The 22,436-nt window shown below is 37.3% G+C and overlaps 3 protein-coding genes across 4 annotated transcripts; 1 reads left to right on the forward strand and 2 right to left on the reverse strand.

Annotated features, from left to right (window-relative positions):
* Nucleotides 1-2,743: 2,743 nt before the first annotated feature.
* LOC113299037 (protein MULTIPLE CHLOROPLAST DIVISION SITE 1-like) lies at nucleotides 2,744-4,564 on the forward strand. The gene is made up of 5 exons (XM_026547967.1): nucleotides 2,744-2,937; nucleotides 3,027-3,269; nucleotides 3,375-3,541; nucleotides 3,712-4,099; nucleotides 4,194-4,564. Exons 1-5 carry the CDS (start codon nucleotides 2,881-2,883, stop codon nucleotides 4,368-4,370), a joined length of 1,032 nt encoding a protein of 343 aa, XP_026403752.1. The 5' UTR covers nucleotides 2,744-2,880; the 3' UTR covers nucleotides 4,371-4,564.
* A 29-nt stretch (nucleotides 4,565-4,593) lies between these two features.
* Nucleotides 4,594-8,150, reverse strand: LOC113299028 (monosaccharide-sensing protein 2-like). Its single transcript, XM_026547959.1, has 6 exons — nucleotides 7,873-8,150; nucleotides 7,456-7,581; nucleotides 6,789-7,355; nucleotides 5,901-6,658; nucleotides 5,512-5,699; nucleotides 4,594-5,380 (listed from the first exon to the last, which is right to left on the reverse strand). The coding sequence occupies exons 2-6, from the start codon at nucleotides 7,532-7,534 to the stop codon at nucleotides 4,939-4,941; spliced, it is 2,034 nt and encodes a 677-aa protein (XP_026403744.1). The 5' UTR covers nucleotides 7,535-7,581; nucleotides 7,873-8,150; the 3' UTR covers nucleotides 4,594-4,938.
* Nucleotides 8,151-9,083: 933 nt separating this feature from the next.
* Nucleotides 9,084-11,551, reverse strand: LOC113332455 (monosaccharide-sensing protein 2-like). Of its 2 annotated transcripts, XM_026579000.1 has the most exons (6): nucleotides 11,282-11,551; nucleotides 11,120-11,185; nucleotides 10,429-10,995; nucleotides 10,041-10,324; nucleotides 9,755-9,942; nucleotides 9,084-9,637 (listed from the first exon to the last, which is right to left on the reverse strand). In XM_026579000.1, exons 3-6 carry the CDS (start codon nucleotides 10,922-10,924, stop codon nucleotides 9,211-9,213), a joined length of 1,395 nt encoding a protein of 464 aa, XP_026434785.1. In that variant the 5' UTR covers nucleotides 10,925-10,995; nucleotides 11,120-11,185; nucleotides 11,282-11,551; the 3' UTR covers nucleotides 9,084-9,210. The 2 variants fall into 2 exon arrangements, with proteins under 2 accessions (XP_026434785.1, XP_026434780.1); XM_026578995.1 differs by having other exon boundaries at nucleotides 11,120-11,551.
* Between the last annotated feature and the right edge of the window lie 10,885 nt (nucleotides 11,552-22,436).

Consider the following 22,436-nt stretch of genomic DNA (forward strand, 5'->3'; position numbering starts at 1 on the left):
AGTCGTTTTTTAACAGTTTCAACGACTCCCAGGTGAGGGTCGTACATCTGCAGCAGACTTATTTGCTGCAGTTTTTGCGACACAGCGGCAGCAGTCTTATTTGCCGAGGGTCGTAGCTCTCTGGTTTGTAACAAATATAGTTGTTACAAACCCGGTTTTGAATTATTTCTCCCTTTTCATCATTTGTAAACACCCTTTGAGAAATAATAATGATTTTTGAGCGTGTTTCCAACATGATGAGCGGCTAATTCTCCCGCAACCAAGGCAATGAGGAAGCTATTTACGCATGAATAATTGGTAACTATTTTATTTTCTCTAATATTTAATTATAAGTCACTCAATCACTGCTTTTGCAGAGTTTTAAATTGTTTGCGTAATTTTCCTAATCAGTTGTGATTCAATTAGATAGGTTATGCTTTGTTTAGATAATCTATGCTTAAGGGATACAATTGATGTTTGAGAATTTGCTTGATTATTAGTGAGTTAAGATATAAAGGACTTAAAAGATAATTAGAGTTTTGGACTATTTACCATCATTAATTCATGTGTAATAGTGGAATCAGTGTCTTGGTGGTTTTCTCATACCTCTCGCCCACTTTGTTAATATTTTTGTATATAATTTTATTAAATCTTTAAATTTAATCTTCTCAAGTCCGAGAGTTTGAACCTCATTACTACAACATCGAAAAATCATTATCAATAGTTGTTTGAGAAAAGGATGCAATTTGTTAGATTGTTATCACATCTTTTGATGTACATATGCTTAAGACCTCGTTACTATGTGCACCTTCTTGTTCAAGCTAAAACATTTCCAACTTTTCAAGCATGTTTAAAGCTTTTTGTCGAGCAATTTTTTTTGATATACCTCCCTATATTAATAAACTCCATATATTAATAGTTTTGTGAAGTCCCAAATCTACTAATATATGGATTTTTTACTGTACCATTAAATTTGGTGTAACTTGGACATATAGTTTTTTTTCTTCTTTTTTTTTTTTTTGCTAAGTGTAACTTGGACATATAGAAACATTGGGCAAAGATGTTCTTGCCAATTTGACATCCTTTGCCACGACTATATCTTTTCTTTTGAATATGCCACGACTACCTGACCACAATCTATTTGGTCCGATGTTAAGGTCCAGTTCATGGACCACCACACCGTAATAGTCTGACTGCACTGGTGTTTGTTTTTTGGTCGGCTCTCCCCACCATGGTAGCGGTGTTCTAGTAAGCAAATCACGATAACCTATAACTTAATTTTGATGGGAGACCATCAAATTAATTTTTTCGCCAGAATAAAATAAGGAGGGAAATTCAGTTTCTCGATCACTGTAAAAATCTAATCACATTTCAAAATTATTGAAAATAAAGATTAGAGCATCTCCAATGGTGTCTCAGTATATATCCTATGTGGAAACCTAAATATTAGGCTTTTAATAAACATTATATATAAATAGAATCCTATTTTAATAAGCATCTCCAATGGTAGATGTATCTATATATATTTTAATACAAGTGTCATTTAGTTATAGGTTACTTAATTTTAAATGTGGACCTACATAATTTTGAACAGAAAAATATATGACGTGGGTATGGATTGGAGTATCTAAATTTAGATACTCTCATCCAAACTCAAACTGCCACCTCATGCTAATTTTTTGCTATCCAACCACTATTGGAGAGAGTTTTTTATGTTAGAGTATCTAAAATCCTATGTGGTAGCAAAAACGGGGCGTCACGTTCCATTAGAGGGGCATCACCTAATAGGACAAAAACGGGTCACCCATAAGTAATATCAAAAACCCCTTATCTCAAATAATTTTGTAATGACTAAACAACCCTTATTTAGTCAGTTTTAATTTAATTTAATTAGATAAAAAATTAAATTAATGAATTTTGTTGTATACTTGGTGAATTCTGGGACAAAGTTTTTGTGGGAAGAAAAAAACTGGCCGTAAAATAAACTTCTACGGTTGGAAATAATCCAAATATAGACGTAAAATCACTTCTACGGTTGGAAATATTCCAAACCTGGACGTAAAATCACTTCTTCGGTTGGAATTAAAAGAAAACTGGACATAAAATCAGATTCTACGATTGGAATTAAAAGGAACCTGGACGTAAAATGAGCTTCTACGGTTGGAACTAATTCAAAGCTTGACGTAAAACTACATGCAAATAAAATTCTACGGTTGGTGTTAATCCAAACCTGGACGTAAAATCACTTCTACGGTTGAAAAGAAAACTGGACGTAAAATCGGATTCTACTGGTTGGAATTAAAAGAAACCTGGATGTAAAATGAGCTTCTACGGTTGGAACTAATCCAAACCTGGACGTAAATTTACATGCAAATAAAATTCTACGGTTGGAATTAATCCAAACCTGGACGTAAAATCACTTCTAATTAAAGGATAATCTAGACATTTTGTATATGTGTTAGGATATTCCATAACCATTTTTTTTGGACATTAAGAATCCAAGTAAAACCCCTCTATTGATTTGTGACGCCCCAATAATAACCTTTTTTTTTTTTAGAGACCCAAACTCTATTGGAGATGCTCTTAGTTCTCCCAAAATTTAAGGAAAATTTAAACTAAAACGGAAATGAATCGTGAAACACACATCGACTATTTGGCCGGTTAGGCGGCAAAATATTAAACTGCGAAACACCACTAAGGGCGCTCTCGTTAAAACAGTGGGTGTCTTCAGCCATCCTAAATTTCTGAAAATGAAGTCAAAACCTATCCTTGGACCCTGGTGAGTGCGGACCAAACAGTTCCTGCTCTAATCCTGTAAAACCCTAACTCTAAGTTCCCAAGTGAAAATTGAAGATGATCTCAACTTCCACACATGACTTGAAAACCTAACATCATAAAACAATGGCAGTAATATCGAACGTTGCTACTCTTCTCCAGTTTCAATCTATTTCATTTGAGGTAAATAATTAATGTCTTTTTGTTTTTCTTTCAATCTAATTCCTTTTTCATCAAAAATTTACTAATCAATTTTATGTATTTTTCAATAGCCTGCAAAATCCAAAACGAACTATAGGATTTCTGCAATTGGAGATAAATTTCGATTTGGTTCGAACTATATAAGCTGGAATCCTCGAAAAGTAGAGCAGAAATTCCCTGTGAAAGTTATTTGTAGTTTGGAAGATTCTGATGAGAAACGAATTAGAAATGACAAGGAAGTTAGGGATTCTGGTAATCAGATTAGCAAATTCAGAGAAATGATTAGCAGCAACGTCACTCCTGTGGTATTTGAGGTATCTCTCTTCTAATAGAATTATTTCTCAGATTTGAGTAATCTAGCAGTTTAGGGCAAGCAATGTTATCTAGAAATGTTGTACTTAACCCTGCATTTATGTCAGATAAAACGACAGATTCGCACAAATCATGTTGCAATATGGTGTGTGGTGATTTCGTTTTCGCTGATTGCTGTAAGAGATTATATCAATAGGAAATCCAGGAACAGTCACCATGGTTCTGTTGCTGATCTTGTTAAAAGAGGGCAATTGAGATCTGATAGAAGAGGCATGTATGTTTCCTATCCCTAACATCCCTTACTGTTTGTACTCGTACTCTAATGACTCTTATATCTGCGGGAGTTTAAAATAGCAGCTTTGCTCGTCATGGATGGAATTACAGAAAGTGATATCAATTTGCTTTACATTGTTTTTTTATAAACTTCTTTGCATTAAACAACAGCTCAGGACCACTCAAATATGATGATCCATTTGATAATCCATTAGTGAAAGTAAATGAGACCAACTCAACCGTTGAAATGTGTGGAAAGGTTTATCGTCTCGCCCCTATAACTCTAACCCAAGATGAGCAATCAAGCCATCAAAGGAGGAGATCCAGGGCGTACCAGTGGAAGAGGCCAACCATGTTTATTAAGGAAGGGGATTCAATACCTCCAGATGTCGACCCTGATACAGTCAGATGGATTCCAGCTAACCATCCTTTTGCTACTACTGTCAATGAGATTGATGAGGACTTGGCACAAAATAATATGTATCAAAAGACTGGAGTTCCATATCGCATTAAAGCTGAGCATGAAGCATTACAGAAGAAACTGGAGTCCCTACAGAATGTAAGTGCTGCTGGAGGCTTTAATCCGTCCACCTCTTTAGTTTTATGTGTAAAAACTTGTCATGATCTAATTGTGTTATTTGTTCTCGTTTCAGGAGCAAAAACTCAATAAAATGGTGATTGACCCTAGCGATGCACGAGATTTTGAAAGACCTTTCAGGTCGGCATCTGTAGATCGGAAATCCAATGGCGGCCAAGCAGAAAATAGTTCTTCTGTATCTCCAAGCTCGCATGGAAACGATACATCATCTGAGGAAATGAAGAAACTCTAATGCCAAGTTTGTGTAAACCACACGTGTCAGTGGTTATTTTCTTTGTAATATGTATACTTGGATCACTTAGTTTCCTTTATTATTCTCTTGATACTTCTATTCCGAAGATAATTGTTGATCGGCGCAAACATTGGTTAATGTAGAAGAGAAGAAGTTATTTTGTTAATAGAAACCGCAGTGTTGTATCAGTTGAAGTTTCGAGTACTTGAAATGCAGATACATGTATAGCTGATGTTTTTTTGAATCAATTCACATGCCCATACATGGACTCAAGGTTCTTCTGTTTGTATTAGTTTCAATTTACAAATTACAATAAATTGTCTGTAATAATTCAACACTCTTGAGTACAGATTTGCACTGTTAGAAATGGCATTTTGAACTTTTGTTGAAACAAAAAATGAAAAAGGAAACCATATAACATTAGGGGGAAAAGCAACTTCCAAATGAAAAAGTTGAGGAAGTGATAAAAGTTGAAAACTTTTGCCTCACTTCTAGTATTAGCGGATTCTCATGCAACAACCATGTGGAAATCCGGTCTGGAAGCGTGCTAATGTCTCTGGCAGCAGCATCAGTTATTTTTGGCAGCTTGTTGCTTTGCACCAACCGCAAAGAATTCACTTATCACTTCAAGGGGCATTCCCTTGGTTTCAGGAACCTTCAGGAAAACAAATACCAAGGAAATAATGCACACAACTGCATAGATAGAAAAGACACCAGCTAGGCCAATCGAGTTGAGCATCAAAGGGAGTGTGTAAGTGACGATGATGTTTGATGCCCAAAATACTAGGGAACATATTGCAATGCAGAGACCTCGGACTCTAGTAGGAAAAATCTCTGAGCAGAGGATGTTCGGGATCGGTCCAAAACCCATGACGAAGGAGCAGATATAAACTATAACACCTGTGGTTGATATTGCAGCGTGCAAAACAGAGTTCATCTCTACGACGTTGGAAATGACCAGAATTACCAGCGACACAATCAGTACAGGAATTGTGGTAAGCAACAAGCTCCTACATTAAAGAAGATTTTGTTAAGAAGGTGCAAGATCAATAGTATTAACATGAAGTTCAAATTCTTATGGGGCAATCTTTTCAAGCCAGGTAAATAAAGGTCTCCTGAGATCTATTGAAATAAGAATTACCTTCTTCCCGAATTATCCATAAGCCTCATAGCAACGACTATGCAAGGAAGCATCAAGAAGGTTGTGAGAGCACTAATAAGGATAGACGCAGAATCCGGACCAATGCCCATGTTGGAAATCAGAATTCCAACACCTGCCTGCTTAAGAATCTGAGGGCTGTAATAGAGAACCGCACTTATGCCAGAGAACTGCACAACCAAGAAAGAAACCCATATGAAGTGCATGAGACAGCGTAATGAAAATACGACACTAAGGTTAAACTAGCCTTCCAACCAAACAAACCAAGTTCTTAAAAGTACTTTTGCAGCTTTGTAATGTAATCTTTAAAGGTAATGCTAGTTTGGTCTTGACTATCTATTTGATTTCAAGAACTTGAGAAGGGAAATTACCTGCTGAAGTATTTGAAGCACAATTCCAACCAGTAATGCATGCTTGACTCCTGGCTCAAAAAGGTCGCTCCACCCTGGTTGTTTTGAAGGTGCTTCAGATGGATGAATCATAGACTTGCCCACCAAAGCAGCGGCATGGATGTACTCAGTATCCTCTGGAATGTCACATATAGGAAGCGAAATAAGTGAATTACGGCGAGATTCAGAGACATCCTCTTGGTGCAAATAAACTCTCTTGAACTCTTCTTCTATTTTCCCGTCTTCCCCTTCCTTTTCAGTCCGTTTCCAGGCCAATTGCCAACCACCACCTATACCGATTTGTTCACCATTGGTTGTTGCCTGACGTGAAAGCAACAATGGGCTCCGCATATTGTCATCAAAATCAGAAACTGGTGTACCACCTGCATATTCCTCATCACCCTTCTGGCTTTCTTCATCATACTGTTCACGCACATTCATCATGCTACCACAGGAAAAGAGAGCGTGTCCTTGCTCAGGACACTTCTCGTGGATACTATCGAAGAGGGTGACCATAGTGTCCCTAAGTGGGACACCTTGGCTCTCCATACTCCCCTGGCGGGATTGAAGAGCAGTGACAGGTTTTGCAACCCAATGAAGGCCATCCTCCGGTGAAATTAGCTTTAGTTGGTCTTTGGGAGCGGTTGTATCTTCTTCATCATCACCTGGGACTATAATGAATTCTTGAAATGATATTTCACCTCCAAAATTAAGTCCCTCGACCAGCAACGCCATTTCACCTGTGATCAACATGACCCCAAACTTAACCATCATCATTTGACACTTATTTTGTACACAGGTATATATATGTTTATCTTATATGAATAGGAAATTAACGTTACTTATCACGAATACAACTCGAGAACGAACCTTCTACATCATCTGTGCCGCGCAATCTCTGCAAAACGTGTTTAGCCTCAAGCATTTTCCCTTTACTTACAAGCCATCTCGGAGATTCGGGAAGGAAAAATATTGTTAATACAACATAAATGAGAGAAGGAATAGAAAGGACACCGAGCATTAATCTCCAGCTGGGTGAAGCCATCAGTGACATTCCAAAGACCATACAATACGACAAGAACATTCCACCAGACCCGCTGAATTGTGGAAGAGTGTTTAATGATCCCCTTATTTCTGGAGGAGCAGTCTCAGATATGTAAACAGGAACAAGAGTAACAACTAAACCAATTCCAAATCCATTTATAAGTCTTGCCAGAAGGAGGAAGTAAACATTGGGAGCCCATAACATGAGCAGACCACTGAGAAAATAGAGAAATGATGAGAGTATCAGCATCGGACGACGGCCAACTCGATCTGACATTGGTCCAGAGCATGTAGTAATAATCGTAGCTCCGATTAGTGACATTGCTACAATTAAACCTTCTATAGTTGGTTGACTTTCCAAACTGAATTCCTTCTTTATGTAAAGATTGGACCCTGCCCAATGAAATAAAACCGCACAATTTCTTTTTCTCATTTGTATTTTCATGATCATAATGGAATTTGAGATTCTGAGGAAAACACAAGGCTGGCGTACCTGCAATGGTCGCATTGTCCCATCCTTGCAACATATTACCAATTGATGCAGCAATAGCTACAAGCACTGCACCCCTCATATTGCCGGACTTAACAGAACGCAAAAATCTCGAAAGAACTAACTAACCTGCAACACAAAATTTTAAGTACTTACGAAAATTAAAAATCAAATATTTTCCTTTGCCTATCTAATTCAATGAAATAAGATTTCTTGGCTACTTGTATGATCAAAATTATGAATCCAGTTTCATCTTTCCACTAATATGTCAAACAAAATCATGGCGCAGTAAACTCTAAGTCAATACGGGAAATGTAGGTAAAGTTCTAAGCTAGCAACACTTAGGCTTGGGATCGACTAGAAATTAACAAAGCAAGAAATGTTCTTTCGAAAAACAAAACAAAAAAATCTTGAATGTACCTGAGAACCGGATAAGTCCAGCTTCAGAGAGAATGAATGAATGGATGAATCTCAAAGGTTGGATGGAGATGCCTCCAAATTATCAAGGATTTAAAGGGCTAGCCACTACTAGTAATTGGACCAGATCAAAGGTACTACTGAGTAGTATTTGTTGACAATGCAACTCTTGTTATGATGATGGATGCAATTATCCTTATTGCAATTTACACACAGACATCGATTAATCAATCAAATCTGTTTCTGTTTATGATCCTGCTTCTGCTAGCTGGGTGTTTGAAGGTGTCTCCAATTCCTTCCGATTGGACCACAGTTAAAGCCTTGCATTGCTTAACAACTTTAGAGAGGCCTTCACATAATAATTTTTTAATGTAACTCATCAAGTTGAACATAGCAGAAAATATAAAAAAAAGCCCGAGCCTTTGCAAGGGTGCATTATGCATGGCTCCTTGGTAGTTGGTGGATGATGTTCGTGGGAGGCCATGAATCACTATCTCTGGCCGCAGTAAACTTTAAGTTGAGTTTTTTTTCCTGGAGTCTAGACCTTAACTTAAAAACGAACAATGAAAAGTTAAAATGTTGTTAAGATACTTCCCCGGTATAAACCCATAACTGCAAAACCCACCAACCGAGTGAAATGAAATCTATTCTTAATTTCATAAATGCAACAATATTAGATAATTGTGAAGTTGAATTTTTTTAATATGTTGATCATCTCTAGATAAGTGGATATCCTACTCAAAGTCACATTCATGGGCGCCACTCTCTGAAATTCCAGCGTCCACATCAGTTTTACGTGTTCTCTTCATTAATAAACTGTTAGATAACCAGGGGTGAGCTCAGATCGTGGCATGCTCTTCTCCATCATCAAGTCACGTCATAAATCATAATTACTTGTTATTGTTGATAGCCTGTTATCCTTCCTTGATCATACTAATTAGTGCACCGCATTATCTACTCACCATTGATATCTCAACTTATCAAAACACAGCAACAGTTGACTTATTTCATCCCATGCGATGCCATGCTGTCTATATATTTGATGTTCCATTTAAGCATGAATGCAGATGTCAAACTTTGAGTAGAATTTGGGAGATGCCGGATAAGCGTTGTCTTGTCTGGATGACTTGGACGGTGTTGCATGTGGCATGCAACACAAATTACACCCTAAAAATTCACAATGTGAAGATAAAAAAAAATGACAAAATTTGGTACATTGGACTAATCACAAACTTATATGGTGCTAAGAATTGTCTTATCATCTAATAAGAGATGCAAACTTATATGGTGTTGATGAGTTTTTTACTCTTGATTTTTTTACAGTACAGTTGTTCTTGTCAACTATTTTTGTTGCGTAACTATGAACAGTTGGCTTATTAACTCAAGGGGCATACCTTTAGTTTCAGGTACTTTAAGAAAAACAAAAACCCAAGATATGATACAAACAACAGCATACACACTAAATACACCAGCAAGACCAATGGAATTTAGCAACACGGGGAAAGTGTAAGTGACGGTGATGTCTCCGGTCCAATATGCAAGGGAACATATTGCGCTACTAAGACCACGAACTCTGGTAGAAAATATCTCTGAGCAGAGTATGTTTGGGATTGGACCAAATCCCATTACAAAACTACATATGTAAACTACAACACCCACAGTTGATAGCAAAGCACAAATAACAGAATTTATCTTCATGTTGATGTTGGCAATGATAAGAATTACAAGAGCCATGGTCATAACAAGGATAGTATTTAGCAATAAAACCCTGCAGTGTCAAAGCATCAAAGTTAGTACAAATGGCGGAAATTTATAAGAAATCTACTACTACTACTTTTGCCATTACAAGACTTTGAATCGTTATGTCAACCAGGCAAAGAGTTACCTTCTGCCTGAAATATCCATGAGCCTCATGGTGACGGCTATGCAAGGAAGCATCAACAAGGCTGTGATACCACTAACAAGAAGAGATGTGGAATCAGATCCAATGCCCATGTTGGAAAGTAGAACTGCAACACCTGACTGCTCTAGGATCTGAGGAGTATAGTAGAGAACACCATTTATACCGGAAAACTGTACCCACACCAATGAGAAATGGAACAGGTTATAAGAAGAAGCAAAACACGTAATATAAACTATACACATCTTTTAACTTATAAACAAAAATTTACCTGCTGGAACAATTGAAGACCTATCCCAACTATTAAAGCATGCCTAACTCCTGGTTCTAAGAGCTCACTCAGCCTTGGCCCGTTCAAAACTGATTCAGATGGACGAGCCATTTTAATAGGCACTATTTGATGAGGCAAGAGCAAAGGGCTCTCCAAATTGTCATCAGACTTAGCCACTGCTGCGGTTGCATCTTTGTGATTGTCAGCGAAATCAGTAGACACAACTACATTGTAATAAACTTCTTCCGGGAATCCAATTCCTTCGACCAGCAAAGCCATCTCACCTATATCATAGTAGCCCAGCAACTAACTTAAGAATTTTTCTATTACTGAGGAGACTGATTATGCATCACTATCTGAAAAGAACAAGCGGGGATGGAGAATGAACCTGAGACATCTTTCTTGCCGCGTAACTTCTGCAAAACATGTTTAGCCTCGAGTGTTTTCCCTTGACTCACAAGCCAACTTGGAGATTCAGGCAAGAAAAATACGGTAAATGCAAAATAAAAGAGAGAAGGGACAGATGGAACCCCAAGCATCAACCTCCAGCTTGGAGCAGTCCTCAATGACATAGCAAAGACCATACAGTAGGACAAGAACAATCCACCAGAGCCAGTAAACTGTGGAAGAGTGTTTAGTAATCCCCTTATTTCAGGTGGAGATGTTTCAGATATATAAACGGGAACAATAGTCACAGACAGTCCAATGGCAAATCCATTAAGAAGTCTAGAAAAGAGGAGGACATAAACATTGGGAGTCCAAAACATGATTAAACCACTAAGAAAATAAAGAACTGATGAGAGCATGAGAACTGAACGTCGGCCAAGGCTATCTGCTATCGACCCAGAGCACGTCGTAATAATTGCTGCTCCGACAAGTGACATGACTACAATCAGACCCTCTACCTTAGGTTCATTTTCTAAATTGAATTCCTTCTTTATATAAAGAAGCGATCCTGCATGTGCATAAGTAAAACAGCGAGGTTAAATTTCTCAAATAACTTGGTGCTGAACACTAACTACTGATCGATCATGTTTGAACTAAACTAAGAGTGGGATTAGTTTAGATTAATTTGGTACCCGCAATTGTGGCATTCCCCCATCCTTGCAACAGGTTTCCAAGTGAAGCAGCAAGAGCTACAAGAACTACAACCTTGTTCATGGAAAACGACAGTTGCGATTCGACAAATAAAAAAGGAAGTATAAAAAAAGACAGTAGGGAACAATGTGAAGTTAGGATACAATAACACAGGCTCTAATTGGGACTTTTATCTTGTTGCAGCCGGCCTTAAAGTTCAGTCACACAACTCTGTCATCCTAGCTGTTTTGAAAGGTTATTTATGTTTTTTTGAAGAAAAAGGTTAAAGATTTTATTGAAAAATTAAAAAAACAAAGGCTCTACAGCGCGAGAGCAACAAGGTAGCTGAACATGCAACAGCTACAACAACAACCAGTCAACAAACTGAAAAAAAAATAACACTGCCATAATCACCCTTCTGGGTTCTGGCCTGTGGTGCCTTTGAAGTACTGTAATTTGTTCAGTTGGTAATCAATATAATTGATGAGACTGGATTGTCGCACAAGGTAGGCAACTAACTAGTCAACAAGATCGACCATTATTTACTCTTACCAAGTTATACAATAACTCTAAGCTAAGATCACATGATTAACTCTACGCCAGATCTACAATAACTATATTTTGTATCTTTCGATCTAGCTACATGACAGCTCTTGTACTTAGTGTTGGAAACAAAATATGAACTGTCACTGACTCACTCATTTTTTGATTCTTCTAGATACGTGAATGAAACAAAAATTAGAAATCTTAGTGATCGTGCACAGTTATTCCGATAAATATGGAACGAATGTTTAAGACTGTGAATCTCTTGTCTTCCAATGAGATCCTAATTAACGTGGAAATTCAGAAAATGTCCAAAGTACAGAGGCGTTTGATGAATTGTCATTATGGTCATCGCGTGAAGTATACATTACATTAGTCTCTCATATCATATGTTAACTTTTCCTTCGGTTCTCAGTTACTGGTGGGTCAACAGAACATATCAGCTACTAGTTCTTTTCGTGTATCCCCTACCTGACTTGAATTTAACACCGGAATTAATTATTAGTATACCTGTTTTTCACCCAAACTCTTTTAAATTAAACCAAATTGAAACCGCATGATGCGCGTTGGAGTGAAATCTTTCCATTAGATTTTCGCTTTAGTGACCACTTGTAAAGTGAGCATTTGTTTGTATGCTTACCCGTGGATTATATAAACCTAGATGACCGCGCACGGTGAGGTTCGACCGAAGAAAACAGATATGACTAAAGAAATCGGTAGCCAATTGTTCCTTTACGCGGCTACGCCACTGTATAAGTAAAATGCCACGCCTCTAAGCAATGTTTTGAAACCCAGACCGGACCACTAACCAGTAAATCCACTGGGTCAGGGTGAACTGGGTTCCACCAGTGGTTCACTGAGTCAATACATAAAAATGGATCAATATAATCAATATCGTATTTCGATGAATATCGGTCAGGGACCGAAATACGATATTTCGGTGAGTATCGGCGAAATATCGGTGAGATATCAGCAATATCGACATCTCGGATAAACATTGAAACCGATATTATCGGCGATATTTAGGCCATCTCGGCCGAAATTAACTACACTGAAGTGGACATACATTGATTCGAGAGAAATAGAGATAATACATAAATTTTTGAATTGCAATTTAAAAACGTGATGTATCGTTATATTTCTATATAACTTTAATACATAATTAACAAGTTACAAAATATTCTTATGGTGTGTTTTTTTTTTTTTTGCAAAATTCACTGCTTCCAGGAATTTATAATCCCATGGGATTAAAATTCTCAGATTCATGTAAATCCCTTGTGTGTTTTGTAACTCGGTTAAAATTTCTAGGATTTATAAAATTCTCTTGTTTAAAGTCTATGTACCGTTTGACATTACCCTCAAATCTTAAAATTGCATGTATATAGGATTTACAGTAAAAAAATGGGTCCGTTATTCCCTTGATAAGTTTCCCAACAAATCTTAGGAGGGAGGGGTCGGATTCCATATGAAGAATTTGCTGGAAAAGTAATTCCCGTAGGAAACGTGATTCCAGAACACAAAATTGGTCAAAAAGACCAAAACAGAAAATTCCTGGGTGAAATAGATTCTTAGCTTTTGATACTGTTTATATAGCCAAAAATCAGAAATATACTGTTTATATAGCCAATTTGCATATTTCACCCAGGAAAATTAAAACAAAAAAACATGTTTCACCTAAAATACCCCTTGACCCTTTAAACTAAGTTTTTTACAGCAAACAAGTTTGTCCCACGTACAAATTTCATCTAACATCAGTATCCCAAAATATTTGTGTATTTGAGCGGGACCAACAAAACCAAATCTGAAAAAAAAAATCTACCGTCGGCTACTTGAGTCGTTGAGGGTCTACCGTTAAATGAAAATTCATCCTGAATTTTCCTTGCAAGAGGTTCTGCTTGATGCAAACTCCATTGCTTCAGATTCTTTGGCGGTCCCCACTTATCATCAGGCACTTGATAGAAGATGTGGGAAAGATCCAATCTTAGTCCCACCAACAGAATATGTTTCCCTTCAGAACCAAAGCAGTTCAAACAACGGGTTTGAAGCCTGTGACCAATCTGTAAAACAGGCACATGTACCACAGCAAAAATTTTCCATGCCGCTGCAAGTGCAAAATATCGAGCATACAGAGACAGATCCTAATGTGAGTTCTGCAAAGAGATTCAAAAGATCAACATCAGAGGTAAGAGAGGCTACAAATTCAGCTCAACACTTTCCTGAAGACTTACCATCTCAAGATGTGTCTGCATTCAGTGGTCGTAAAAAATTGCAAGACTGCTCTGATCATCATAATTTTACGTCCACTAAACCTGGAAATACCCAGATTAGTCCCCAGATGACACCTTCTTGGTTTGAGCAGTATGGTGCCTACAAAAATGGAAAGATGCTACTAGTCAATAATATAAGGAAGCTAGAAGAAAGTAAAGGGCGTTTGCTTCCAGCGAATTCTTCTGAGAGTTTGAACACTCGTATTATGATAGATCCTGCAAATTTTTTTCATACCAGTCAGAGCATAGACACCACATCGGTAGCCAGTGAACGTGTTTCTCCTTCTCACTCTCTTCGCACATGCTACACTCCTATTGCGATAGAGCCTGCAAATTTTTCTCATACCAGTCAAAGCATAGCCACCACCTCGCGGCCAGTGAGCATGTTTCTCCTCCTCGCTCTCTTCCCTCACAGGTGACTGATCAAAGTTTGTCTGTAATGAAGCCAAAGAAGCGCAAAAGTGAAGGTTTGGTTCTTTTTCCATGGCATAAAGAAGTAATGTGTGGTTCTCAAAGGCTTCTAAACATCAGGTGTTTGTCACAAGTGGCACATGTAGTATCTATCTTTTTGTTTCAATGCAAGTCATATCATATAAATGAACACTAACAATAACCATTAAATTGTTTTACTATATACAGGATGGCAGAAAAATACTGGGCGCATGCTACACATCGGTTGTTAGAGAAGGTGCATTGAGTGACTAGCATTATACTCATTTCAATAACTCCTACCTTTTCTTTAAACTATACAGGATATAAGATGTTAATGCCTGGCTTCTTTCTGTAGGTGGAAGATGAAGTTGAAATGGTCGAGGATGGACAACAAATACTTTTACCGCGAAGAAGGCTTATTTTGACGACAAAGTTAATGCAGCAAATCCTTCGACCCCCACCTCCTGCGATTCTTTCTGCAGAAGCCACTTCCTCCTATGAGTCGGTGATGTAAATTATTGCTAAAGTAGCATAAGAGGACGCGTGCAACATGGTTCCTAGCACAGGAAGTGGTTTGAGCTCAACAGTGGACAACAAAAATCAGTAAGAATATACCTCAGAAATATTGCAATCTTCCCTCAAAAGAATTTCACTAGATAATACCAGGACACCTGGAGAGATTAAACTTTCTAAGAACCCATTTAAGGGTCTACCGTTAAATCTACCGTCGGCTACTTGAGTCGCCTAGTGTTCAAGAACCAGCCACATCAATACAGATTCTTAACAATCCAGACTTGTAGTTCAATATCGACATCAAGACAACAAAGTTCAGAAACCCATCTTCATTGAATCTGAACAAAACCCGTCTTAATTCATCATCATAATCCTGCAGCTGCACCTTCAAAACGAGATGAAACTCATTTTCATCCAACATAATAGTCTATAACTAGATGAAAATACAATAGTCTATAACTAGATGAAACTGATTTTCATCCAACATAATAGTCTATAACTAGATGAAAATACAATTATATAATAGTCTATAACTAGATGAAACTAGTTTCATCCTGCATATTTTGACAAAAAAACAATTATATTACAATTTACAACTAGATGAAATTGGTTTTATCCCGAGTATTCTTACGAAATTAAGGTATATCAATATGCAAGTTATATGAAACTGGTTTCATCCTGCACATTTGGAGAAAATACATCTATATGAAAGTTTACAACTATATGAAATTGGTTTCTAGTTGGGTATTCTGACGAAAATGGTATATAAATGAATATACTATATGAAACTAGTTTTCATCCTGCATATTTTGAAGAAAAAAAACAAATTTTACTCAATCTTAGAAAGGATTAAAATGGTTTCATCCTAGTTTCATCCTAATTAAGCAGGATGAAACTAGTTTCATCCTATTTTAAACTTGTATAAAAACAAATTCAAAAGGCATGAAATCAGTTTCATCACCAGCAAACATGGATGAAAGCAAATTGAACTAAACCTAAAACATGATGAAACCGATTTTGAATAAAATATAACTTTTTCTTCTCTTTAGTGCATCTAGGTATATGAATTCAATCAATTTTGTAAAATGGAATGTATACAGAGGCAATATGCTTATTGAAACAAGTTTCATCCTACTTTTAAATCAGCTGAAACTGCAGATTAAAAAAGTGAAGAAAGAACCAAAGCAAAACAGCCGAAACTGAACATTATTTTCTATTATGCATTTCAACAAACACTTAGAAGTATGGAAAAAATTGAACATTTTATATAACACTTCAGAAATCAGTATATAAACTTCCCATGAGCTCAGGCTCAAATCAATATTCCCTAATAAGTAACTTTTTAAGCTAAGTTTTCAATTCATTGTATGTAGCATTACGCCTAATTCTTATAAACTTGTTTGGGGAAATCAAAAGTAAAACCAAATGCAACGATCCAATAAAATTAAATGTAAACCCACATACGTCTCAAAAAGAATAAAAATGTGAGTCCACATTCCAAAACCCCTAACATAATTCCCACATACCTGTTTAGAAATTTCTTTCTTGCCGATCCTTCGTTAATCAGTAACTAAATTCATCTGAATTCAAAACGATGCGAACAAATCAACTCGATAACGTAACTGTAATTTGGGGACAACGAGAGTTGGTTTTGACGGAGTTAATGGAGTCAGTGGTGGAAAGGTGTGGTATTTGAAAAACCCAACTCCGAACTGGTTTTCATTTAACTGTGGTGATGGCAACGATGGAGAACGAAAGCTAGTAGCTTTTCAGATCTGGTTTTTGTGATGAAGAAGACGAGAAGAAGACGAGAAGTATTGTGATATGAAGGGTAGTAAGGTCTCTCCCATTAAAAAAATTCTTCTGGTCATTTGACCCAGGCCTAATATCTACCTGTCCATATGACCCAGAAAATGTGCGCTTTTGGCTATATAGCCCATTTTCTGATTCCAGAATTTGGGCAACCAAACATACTGAGGAAAGCATAATTCCACCAAATCTCGTGGACTCATAAATCCCAACTTTAAACTACATCCAAACCTACCATTAGGAGAAGATGACATATTGGTAAGTTTATTTATTTCCCACTCTAAGGGAAGTAAGGTAATTGAATCAAAATCAAAATTCGTCACCCATTTTCTCATTGTACCTCATTCAACGTCCGCACATTCAATCTCAGTCATTAAAGAATTATCGGTATTCAACCGTTAGATTTCTCATTTTAGCAATAGAACAAATCGATTTGCAGCTCACTCAAAATTCCTCTCTCTTTTCTCCGAGATCGGTCGAACTAAAATTTACGATTTGGTTTAAGGATTTAGTTGACTGAAAGAAAGGACAAAGAAAGGAAAACGGAACAAATAGAGAGGGGTGAGGAAAAGAAAAGATGAATAATCAAAATCTTGAAATAAGACATGATGATGATGATGCACTCTTAGATTCTAGTAACATGCCATTAATATTAAGATTAACTTATATATCTTTTCTCTCATTTTTATTGTCTAGCTTACCACTTGCAACTTTTTGTAATTTGTCTTCTGAAAATATGCATCTATGTATGTGTAAAGCTTAAATTTGAACAAATTTTTTTTAGCTAGCTTCACCCAAAAACGTAGCATTTCATTTAACACTTTAGTGGATATGTGAGATTTTTTTAATTTTCATCCAAATGGTATAAAAGGGTTTCCCCAAACAGCTGGCTCATTATGCAAACGGATAGATATTTGAATCGGTTAAGTATTCTAAATTTTCCTTGATTGTAAACACTGAAAAACAAGTAATATGTATTTTTGTCAATAGTTTTCTGTAATGTTGAATCTTGATTATGTTGATCTCATTCGATTCATCCCTTTAATTATCTAGGGTCTCCATTGATATAAACCGAATAGAATTTAACATTTCGAAATTGTTTGCGTAACCAAAACAATGCAGTTGGAGATGATTCTGATGGCTCGAGAATTGAGTTGCTCCTTACTCAAGTCAAGTGTAATGACATAAATGAACTTCTTGCATATGGAAGGGAAATGCTTGCCTCAGTTCCCTCCCATGGATGTTGTTGCATCTGATGGTGGTGGCGGAGCAGAAGAAGGAAAAGAAGGACATAAAAGAAGGACGAGCTTGATGATGTAATATGAATATCTCTGCACCAGTGAGTGAGATGAGTTAATGATGCCTCCCATGGATGTTGTTGCATCTGATGGTGGTGGCCGAGCAGAAGAAGGAAAAGAAGGACATAAAAGAAGGACGAGCTTGATGATGTAATATGAATATCTCTGCACCAGTGAGTGAGATGAGTTAATGATGTTAATAAGTTTGTCCTTTATTTTGGTTTGTTTCTGATTGATTATTTATTTGATTAATTGGTGCAAGATGTGGGTTTCAGACTCTTTGACCGGGGAAGTTAGGTATTCTAATCCAGATTTGTTGATCTCAACTTCCCAAGTTCCAAATTCTACATATAGTAAAACCTCTGTATAAAAATACTCAATATAAGAAATGAACTTTATCACAGTTTCCGATGATATATTGGTATTGTACCGTATTTTCAGGAACTTTTCTGAGGCACTATTATCCCAAGTACAATGTGTTATTGCCATATGGATCTTCACATCCTTTAGAAATGATTTTAGCATGTTTTATATCTCCTTATGTTTTATAGACTACCCAACCATGTTATCCATGTTGTTGAACGGATGTCATGGTTATTTATTTGGTTACGAAACCGTGATATTGATTCCTTTCTCTTTTTTGCCTTTCATCATATAACCGACCAGCCGACTGTGGATCATCTTCACTGAGGTGTTTTATGATGTGAAATAGAAGCTGAAATTAGCAAGGCTGTAAAAGCACAAACATTTGAAGATTGTTGATGATTGGTGCCCAACATCGATCGACAACAAAATAAAGCTTGTATATGTTTACCGTTATGGATAATATTAGAGCACTACTCGGTCGAACTCGCAATTCTCGCTATCTCAAGCCTGTTGTCAATGTTAGATGCACAAAATTATATCCTGATTTCTAGTCCACTTAAGTCAAGTCTCGGATTAGGATTAAAGTTTGGTAGTTGAATATCAGACATCACTGAATAACCCTCAAAGATTGAAGACTAGGGATCAATCGAAGACATTCGAAGAACTTCATCAACAAAGATTTATGTGAAGACTGAACCATTTTAGTTACTCGCAAGTATTACCATTCTATCTATATGAGACTATGTCCTATGACTTCTAGTGGATTTTATATTGCAAAGAAGAAGTTTCGAGTCAAGGTTGTCTTGTTAAACATATCGAAATATGATTCAACCAATGGATGTTCATAGGTCCTTAGCAATCTTAGTATAAAAATATTTATCATTCAAGAACTATGTTTGTGCATCATTTGGAAATTTCCCAAGCAATAATATTTATATCTTTGGCGATTGGGAATGTTTCAAAACATCAAAAAAAGAGTTCTTAAAACTACTGAAATCTGGACTCATGTAGGTAAGCATACACATACCCAGTACACGTACCTTGGCCATATGAATTCGCAAACTTGTTTATAATAGGTGTACCCTTTCGAATACCTACCCTGTATGAATTAAGCAGATGCTCATGAACTATTTTCACAAATATGCTTAACATTGCTACAACTATCATGAACACCTCTAAGACAATTTTGATCACTAAAACATCTTGCGTATGTGCATCATAATTCAAGTCTTAAGTGTTTAAATGAACATGATTCTGTTTATAAGTTCTTAAGGCATACTTTCCATGAACAATCATTATACACGGTATTGGTACTCTGACACATAATGTATATCTTCTATGTAATTTCCAGAATTACTCTTTGTAGTTACCTAAAATCTGATAGAGGTTAGAAGTGGGATTCTAGGTTTCTGAAAGTGAGTTATGGGAGGTTGAGCACGAACAGTCTGTGCCTAAACCACGCATAGTGGCCGTTCAAAGGATGCTTTAGTCACAGGGAAGATGTTTAGGGATGGTCTTAGGGAGGGAAGCAGACAAAGAGAGAGATCAGTGAATTCTAGAGTTTGAATAAGAATTACTCTGAGAGGTTATGGGAAAGATCGTTATAGCTTAGAGATATATAAGACCTATTTATAGCTGAATTCTCTAATCTCAGGTCGGTGAAGATAAGGATTGCTTTTTGTGCCTTGCGGAGCAATTCTCCAGTCTCTTCAGGAATAAGGATAAACTAGGTTGAGTTTATCTCATTATTCCACCGCCTTTACTCTCTTCTGCGGTGAGAAATAAGTCGGGTATTCACACGTGTCGTAGACCGCCAGACCAAAACCCTAATTGATATCCCCCATTTGTGTGAAGCTGAGTCAGCCTTTGTGATGATGTGTTGAGAGAGAAATATTCTCTTTAGCCGAGTTGGCCAAGATAGAGAGGTATTCTATGGTTTATGAGAATGACTAGGATGAGTCACGTGAAAAGGCATGGAATTCCTCAAGAATCGTGTGCAGAGTGTGAGAGGAGATGAGGCTGATCTCCCTCTCTCTATGGCCAGTCACATATGTCATGTGAATGCCGTATTATCGTTTTTGGGTATCTTAGTTGAGCATACAGAGCTCAAGAGAGATTATCCACGTTTTTGGATAGACATGTATAGTTCAGGCTCAATTTACTAGGCGTGAGTGTGTTTGAGAGGCTGAGAAATAGGCTTGAGCACTAGGTAAGGTGTGTGCCTATCATGTGAATCTCTCCGAGATTTTGAGGAGAGATTTGAACCTCTCTGAGATTTTGCAGAGATATTTGAATCTCTCAGAGATTTTGCGAAGAGATTTGAATCTCTCCGAGATTTTGCAGACGGACAAAATCTCTCCGAAGATTTTCTTAACGGATCTGAATCTCTCTATGGTCAGCTGGACTCGTCCTGGGAGAGAAAAAGGCTTTGTACGCCCAATTAATGCCTCTGCGAGACTTTGGATCACTTGTCTTTGACCAGCGTATCTTGCAGAGATGTGCTAGGGATCAACTGTGTGTCCATATAATGGACCAACAAGACCAGTGTATCCTGAAAGGATGTTCTAGGAGTCTGTCTATAGGGTCCGGAGGCAGAATAACCAGCGTATCTCGCGGGGATGTCCTTAGAGTTATTCGGAAACCTCAGTAAGTCGAGTCAGAGCCTAGAGCAGACATGACCAGTGTATCTCGCGATGATGTACTAGGAATCAGTCCTTGATCTCAAATAGGGTGAGTCGTGCTTACAGGAGATAAGAAAATCTCCGCTCTGGGTCATAAGTCCGTCGGGGACGTATTTACGCATCTACATAGCCTACATGACCAGCAGAATCTCGTTGAGGATGTATACTAGGAATCATTGCATCACTATCAGCTGCGTCTCGCGAAGACATGGAGAGGCTTGACAAGGCTCTGAATTCGTGCATATATCTTGAGGGGTTAGCAACTTGTATCATGAGAACTCGTTTAATCCCTTATACTAATCAGACACTCCTTTTCCAAGAGAAAATGTCTATCTTTGAAACCAAGGGTATTTTCGTCAGAAAACCAATATGAGCCTGATTTTTTTTTGACATGAAAGACTTCATGAGATTCCTTAGGCATGGTCACGTCTTGAGAGAGGGAGAAAGGCACATGTCTGGTCTTGGTTTTGGAAATTATGAACTCAAACTTCCCTTTTGAGCTAAGTTCTCTTTATTTTCTCTGAGATTCCACTTTTCTAGATTCCGTTTCAATCCCGTCCTTCTTATAGCATTTAGAGAACTCAATACTCACGTGTATGAGGCTTTTGGAATGAGTAGATGAGAGCTTGGTCGGTCTATGGCTGTATTGGGGCCTTCTTCCTTGAAAATACTCAAAATTGCGAAATAAGGGTATTTTGGTCAAAATCTCTTATGAGCTCGTTTTTGTTGAAGAGTAGTGAGATAAAAGGAATTAATATAAGTGTATAGGACCGTCCAAGAGAATGGGAGAGACTCGGTCCCTTCTTTTAGAATAAATCCCTTTTTCACCAAATTCTTGAAATTAGGGTTATTTTCGTCAAAACCCTAATTCTCTTCAACTTTGATCCCTCTGAAAAATTCCAAGAGAATAAATCACGTCCTACTGGCCTAAGAGATCATCTTCACGCATGAAAAGGGCTTGGCCACGGCTTGGGGAAATTTTAGAAGACGAAAAGACCTTGGTTTCCTTATTTGAGCCAAATTAGGGCTATTTTTCCTCAAAACCCTAATTCTCTTCGACTTTGATCACTCTGAAAAAATTCCGAGAGAATAAGTGACGTCCCACTGGAGTAGGAGATAATTCTTACGCATGGAAAGATCTTGGCCACGGCTTAGAGGGATTTTAGAAGAAAGAAAAAACCCTCAGTTTCCTTATTTGATCCAAATTCCTCCTAATTTCCTCTTTTTGCTCTAATTCCTTTTCCTTTTGCTTCAAGGCTTCCTTTTTGAAATAAAATTGAAAAGAGTAGTATTTTTATATGTGTTAATGTATAGAAACCGGTCCACCTCCTCCCATGAATTCTACTTGCACTGAAATTCCTTGTTTGAGCGGAATTCCTATTTATGTTCGAAGTATCACTGGTATTGCAG

This window comes from Papaver somniferum, chromosome 1 (assembly GCF_003573695.1).
Source record: "Papaver somniferum cultivar HN1 chromosome 1, ASM357369v1, whole genome shotgun sequence".
NCBI lineage: Eukaryota > Viridiplantae > Streptophyta > Magnoliopsida > Ranunculales > Papaveraceae > Papaver > Papaver somniferum.